The sequence below is a fragment of the Diceros bicornis genome, chromosome 17, assembly GCF_020826845.1.
Source record: "Diceros bicornis minor isolate mBicDic1 chromosome 17, mDicBic1.mat.cur, whole genome shotgun sequence".
In the NCBI taxonomy this organism is placed as follows: domain Eukaryota; kingdom Metazoa; phylum Chordata; class Mammalia; order Perissodactyla; family Rhinocerotidae; genus Diceros; species Diceros bicornis.
Window position 1 is genome coordinate 49,459,750 of NC_080756.1, and position 6,554 is coordinate 49,466,303.

At 47.8% G+C, this 6,554-nt stretch overlaps 1 protein-coding gene across 1 annotated transcript; it reads right to left on the minus strand.

Annotated features, from left to right (window-relative positions):
* Positions 1 to 296: 296 nt before the first annotated feature.
* LOC131415574 (basic salivary proline-rich protein 3-like) lies at positions 297 to 3,400 on the minus strand. The gene is made up of 2 exons (XM_058557407.1): positions 3,322 to 3,400; positions 297 to 1,792 (listed from the first exon to the last, which is right to left on the minus strand). Exons 1-2 carry the CDS (start codon positions 3,398 to 3,400, stop codon positions 297 to 299), a joined length of 1,575 nt encoding a protein of 524 aa, XP_058413390.1.
* Between the last annotated feature and the right edge of the window lie 3,154 nt (positions 3,401 to 6,554).

Consider the following 6,554-nt stretch of genomic DNA (forward strand, 5'->3'; position numbering starts at 1 on the left):
AGAACACTGGTCTACGTCCTCATTACCAGTCCATTTTAAGACAGGAAATCTGAGGGAAAAAGGCAACTCATGGCAGTGTTTCTCAAAATCAGAATTTCCTTGGACAAATGGTTAAAAATACAGGGTGTGGACCTTATTCTAGAGTATCTGAATAGAAATCATAGAAATGGGCTATAGGACTCTGCAATCTCAACGTGTTTCCAATTGATTCACCGTCACACTAAAATTGAGAACTGTAGGAGTTAGGGCTTTTGATGGAGAGTGAACTTGAATCATACCGGTCAGTAAATTCCATATTACTGGGGTGGCTGGCCTTCTGGAGGACTTGGTGGGCTACCCCCTGGGGGCGGTGGTGATCTCTGGGGCCTTCCAGGAGATGGAGGAGGACCGTTTTGATTGCCTTGTGCTCCGGGTTGTTCCTGCTGAGGAGCAGCCTCTCGCTTGACCTGCTCAGGCTGGGGGCTTGGTAGGCTCCCTGCTTCGGGTGGTGGAGATCTCTGGGGACTTCCAGGAGGAGATGGGGGAGGACCGTTTTGATTGCCTTCTGCTCCAGGTTGTTCCTGCTGAGGAGCATCCTCTCGCTTGACCTGCTCAGGCTGGGGTCTTGGTGGACTACCACCTAGGGGTGGTGGTGATCTCTGGGGCCTTCCAGGAGGAGAGGGGGGAGGACTGTTTTGATTGCCTTGTGCTCCGGGTTGTTCTTGCTGAGGGGCAGCCTCTTGCTTCACCTGCTCAGGCTGAGGGCTTGGTGGGCTCCCCCCTTCGGGTGGTGGAGATCTCTGGGACCTTCGAGGAGGAGATGGGGGAGGACCGTTTTGATTGCCTTGTGCTCCGGGTTGTTCCTGCTGAGGGGCCGCCTCTCGCTTGACCTGCTGTGGCTGGGGGCTTGGTGGGCTATCCCCTGGGGGCGGTGGTGATCTCTGGGGCCTTCCAGGAGATGAAGGAGGACCGTTTTGATTGCCTTGTGCTCCGGGTTGTTCCTGCTGAGGGGCAGCCTCTCGCTTGACCTGCTGTGGCTGCGGGCTTGGTGGGCTACCCCCCGGGGGCGGTGGTGATCTCTGGGGCCTTCCAGGAAGAGATGGGGGAGGACCGTTTTGATTGCCTTGTGCTCCGGGTTGTTCCTGCTGAGGGGCCGCCTCTCGCTTGACCTGCTGTGGCTGGGGGCTTGGTGGGCTATCCCGTGGGGGCGGTGGTGATCTCTGGGGCCTTCCAGGAGATGAAGGAGGACCGTTTTGATTGCCTTGTGCTCCGGGTTGTTCCTGCTGAGGGGCAGCCTCTCGCTTGACCTGCTGTGGCTGCGGGCTTGGTGGGCTACCCCCCGGGGGCGGTGGTGATCTCTGGGGCCTTCCAGGAGATGGAGGAGGACCGTTTTGATTGCCTTGTGCTCCGGGTTGTTCCTGCTGAGGGGCAGCCTCTCGCTTGACCTGCTGTGGTTGGGGGCTTGGTGGGCTACCCCCCGGGGGCGGTGGTGATCTCTGGGGCCTTCCAGGAAGAGATGGGGGAGGACCGTTTTGATTGCCTTGTGCTCCGGGTTGTTCCTGCTGAGGAGCAGCCTCTTGCTTGACCTGCTCAGGCTGGGGGCTTGGTGGGCTCCCCACTTTGGGTGGTGGAGATCTCTGGGGACTTCCAGGAGGAGATGGGGGAGGACCGTTTTGATTGTCTTCTGCTCCGGGTTGTGCCTGCTGAGGAGCAGCCTCTAGCTTTACATCCTCAGATTGGGGTCCAGGTGGGCTTCCTCCTGGAGGTGGTCTCTGAGGCTCCTGACCTGGACTCCGGCTTCCGTTATCTTCATCTGCAATGGTATGGCACAAGAATAGTTGAGCTTAGAGATTGAAGACTCCCCTCTTATTTTGATATCTGAAGACCTTATCCGATAGTCCCTTTTTCTCAGAACCTGTCTCAAATCTTTCACCCTTTCTCCTGCCCACTGCTTCCTTAAGCAGTACTCCTCTTAGTCTCCATACCCGTGACTTTGAAATTCTAGTTCTTCTCTCCTCAGACAACCATGTGACTTTAATTTTGATGAAAAAGCAGTTCTTAGGTACGTTAAAATTCCCAGAGAATGTCTCCAAGGAGAGACGATAAGCAAAAGGATTCTTAGTGACAGTCGTGCTGCCAGTTCTATTTCAGGCCACTGACGTTACTTGCCAACTGTGACTCCAAGTGTGGCCACTTGGGCTCTGTGGGGAACCTCAGGCTCCAAGACCCCCTTAGAGAAATACTAAGAGAGAGAGAGAAACACAAAGTGATGGCCCAACGGACTTCACTAAAGAACTGTGGCAAAAGTTTGTCAGCTACAGGGACACAGATGAGTGGAGAAACAGAGAGAAAAGCGACCCAGAGCCTTATTTCTTTGCATTTCTCCTTAAACCATAGATTTATAAAGGGGAAGCAAGAAACAGTTGAGGAGTTGGTTCTCTGTCGGATAGAGGAGTCGGATAAAGAATTAGGACTACTGCCCCTTTCCTGTCACCTTCAGGTCAGCAATGTCCTGAGGGAAGAGGCGGCACACTCCTGGCCAGAAACAGCTCTTGTGTGCAAGTTGGAGCCCTGCTCACGGTCCCCAGAATCACGTTTCAGTGAAGCATGGCTATATTTCCAGGAGTACTAACATTATCAAGTTCTTGACAGGAAAAGGATGATCATAAGACACTGGAGAACTGAAAAATTCCTGAGAACAAAGGGAAAGAAAGTTGATCGAGGATGATTTGGCCTTTGCCTGATACGAGTGTGAGAAATTCTTCAGAGGAGTCTTCTAGGAAAAAAGCACAAGATGAACTGAAATGTTAAGTCCCAAATCTTTCAAGGTTCACAACTGTTCTACAGGAAAAGGAACCCTTCCAACCACAACCTGTATATCTGGTAAGTCCCTTGTCGGCCACGGTCTGTGATGCCGTTGGAAAGGGAGGAAGATGGAAGGGGGTGGCAGGGCTGTTCCCATGCTGAGAATCAACCACAGACTCAGAATAGAAAAGGCCCTCTCCATCCTCTCTAGGATCCCTCAAACCCTAGTGCAAATTTAAGGTAAGTCCTGTGGTATTTCACATTTTCCTTTACTTCTGTCCTCTTTCTTCATTAACCACTTCACTTATATCAGCCTCCTTTCTCAAGGGGTGTGACCAGGGGTAAACCTTTGGCTACAATCTTCCACACGTCACCCACAGCACGTTGATATATTAAATGTGAGTCAGAGAAAAATGAGAACGTTGGGTCCCAGTATCTCTGTATCTCTATGTAGAGAGACATGAATCTCCTATCCTATTCTCTGTCTCTGAAATAGCTCTGATGTGTGTTTATCCTCATCTACACCACATCCCCTACCAAGGCCACCTCGTCCACTGTCCACATTGATTACCGTAATATCTTCACCACTGAGCTTCCCCTGTACCAGTCTCGCCATCCTCCAGTACATCCTTCACAGCACAGTCAGAGAGACTTTTCTGAAAACGTAAGTCTCACTTTGTCATTCCCCTGGCCTAAATTCTTTACTGGGTTCCAACTGCACGTTAAATAAAGTGTAAAGCCTAGCCATGTAATGAGGGCATGACTGGCCTTATCCTGTCTTAAGAACTCTGCAGCCTCCTCTTTCCTCTCATTTCTCTCCCCTCGCAGCCCCTTCCTCACTGCAGCGTGATCTCCCAAACCCCAAGCACAATCACAACAACCCTCTTCCCCTTTCTGTTTCTTACCATAATTTGGGCTGCGGGCTGAGCTCAGGGCCAGCAAGGCCACTGAGAGCAGGACCAGCAACATCTTGGAGCAAGCTCTGGAGGTGCTCTCAACTCTGTGCTGGGAGAAGCTGGGTGGCTTCCTTTATGAAGAGAAGCAGAACAATGGAACCTTTGAGCTCCACCCTGGATGGACCTCATCACCTGATAGACTAGGTGAGAGTTTACCCAGTCAAGTCAAGTGCATCCTTTATTTCTTTTTGGGACTTTGCTCAGCAGAATGGCATGGAGAGGATGTTAGTATCTCACATCTCAAAGGTACAACATGTGACTTGGGTAGTTTTTGAAGGAACAGTGACCGTGCAGTCAGTCCAGATAGTAGAAATGTTCTGTCATCATTTGATTTTCAGATTGCTGGTGAGACTGTTTCTCTGCTCCAACATTGCGTTGTTTGTGTGTGTGCATGTGTGTGTTGTCAGTGATCTTACACCCAAAAGTGAAGAAGGTCAGTATCTCTGGCCATTATCATGGCCCAAACTCCTTCCATCATGATGTTTGTGTGTGTACCTATGTTTATGATATTTAGCTAAACTTTTTGATGATATAGAGATCATTTCTGTTTAACTTTGAAATCTATATTTCTTTTTTATCACGTGTTCCTCCCTTTTCCCCTTGGGAAATCCATCTGATATTGCCAGTAAGGCATATATTACCAGGGAAGTCAATGTCTCCTGTGATTACTTTAAAAATATGTCCACCAATTACTTGATACTCCTCTTATCCAGTAGTGGAGCTTCATTTCCTTTCCCTTGAGTGGGGACTGGACTCACTTCTTTTGAATAGAATAGGGCAGAGTTGATGACATGTGATTCCTGACATTAGGTTACAAAACACTGTAACTTCCATGCCAGGTGTGCTCTTCATCCCTATCAAATCATAGCTTCCTCTGCCAGCTGTCCTGTCACAAGGCAGTCTGGGGAGATGGAACCTAGTTGCCATGTTATGAGGAAACTCAGCCTTAGAAGATGTCCATGTGGTCAGCAACTGAGGTCTGCCAGCAACCGTGAGTGAGCGTGACAGCAGATCTTCGACTACTGAGCCTTGAGATGACTACAGTCCTGGCTGAAAATTTGACTGCCACCTCCTGAGAGACCCTGGGCTATAACCAACCTGCCAAGACACTTCTGGACACCTAACCCCCAGAAACCACAAATAATAGATGTTTGTTTTTGTAAGCTGTGAATTTGGGGGTAATTTGTCGCAACAAATAAGCAAACCACCTCATGTTAATATCTTGCCCCTTCCAAGGCAACAACTCTTGCAAGATACTCAAAGAAACAACTCTGTGTTAAGGAAAACATACCTAGTTCCTGAGCCTGGCTTATATCATTAAAGTCACCACACAGGATGTGATTTTTTTATTATTATTGTTATGTATGATCAATGTTGCCAACTCAAGAATAGATTAATTTTATTTCTTATAATACAAAAATGGATATGGGGCTTCCCAGTTCATTCCACCACAAATATTATTCATCAGGAGGAGACTGTGATGTGCAGAAAGTCATTTTACAGAGGAACTTAAAATCCAGGGTGGGTAATAAGGACCTAGGAGAACCCATGTGACTTCAAATACATTCCAGTGCCCAGAGTCTCAGGAATTGCATCTTTGATTATAGAGAACTTGTACATGTGATCTTAAAGTCAAAAACTGTTGAGACAAGGAAGTTGCAGGAGAGACAGGAGCATAAGGACAAGCTTTTAGAACCCCTACCCTAACCATTGAACAAAATATCATAAGGAAAAAAGGACAAAAATGGGGTGGATGATCAGTGCCAAAACTATAGGGGAAGTGTTGATTGTTGGCCAGCCTGCCAGCATCCCTTTCTTGGGGGGAACTACTTCAATCTTTGTGGTCCCATTGGAGCTTGTAATTATAGTTGCCCAAAGTCAAGGCCAGTTGGTTTGGTGTATGATCTAGTCTGGTCCAGTCACAGTGAAACTGCTAGACAGCCATTAATGATGAGGTAGATAGTAACTAAAGTTTTTTTCAGGCAGTTATTAATTGTAGTTCTTAGTTGTTCACCCGCTCATTGTTAGCTGTGCTGCTGATTTTTAAAAGTCATATGGGTAGGCAATATATTATGAGACTCCCACTAGGTTCCTCCTAGATAACATCTCCCTGACACTTGGGTCACCATGGTAACAGACACCTGAGTTGTTTTTCAGGAACTAAGAGTCAACCCCTGTCTGGTTCAGGCTGGTTGAGACCACCAACCCACCAACTGGGGCTGCAAGGCTGTCCAATAGGTGATCTCCTGACATCATGGAGCCAAAAACTCCGCAATTAGATCATGTTAATGGTACCATTTTGAGCATATGTGTCCTACGAAGAGCCGTGAAACTTGACTACACTTGTATAGATCATCAATTACCTCACTCCTCCTTGCCTTCAATCATCTGTCCCCACACTTCAGACCACCTTACCCCTCTACCCCATAAATATCCCTAGTCCCCATTTTTGGGGAGGCAGATTTGAGCTTTGTTCTTTCATCACCTTGCTTGGCTGCCTTGTGAATAAATTCTTTCTTTGCTGCAAACTCACCATCTTGGTGATTGTCATTCTGTGCGAAGGGCAAAATGAACCTGGTTCAGTAACAATAGTATTTAGCTTTTATCACGGTTATTGGCTGAGGAATTGCCATGTGATTAAAACACATCTCATCAGTGTCTTCCAAGTGTATCATATATGAATGAGCTGCTAAGATGAGAGGCTAAAACATGGAGCTGCTGGAGGTTATTTTGGTAGCCATATGGAGAGAGAGGAGAGATTGATTAAGGCCTTTTGATAACATTTTTGAACCACTGAATCCAGTCATATTTGAG

Excerpts from the sequence above, each read along its gene's own strand:
- LOC131415574 (XM_058557407.1), bottom strand. The coding sequence starts at position 3,400 with ATGGCGAGACTGGTACAGGGGAAGCTCAGTGGTGAAGATATTACGGTA. Across the intron at positions 1,793-3,321 it reads CAGTGGACGAGGTGGCCTTG|ATGAAGATAACGGAAGCCGG; the intron begins GTAGGGGATGTG and ends ATACCATTGCAG.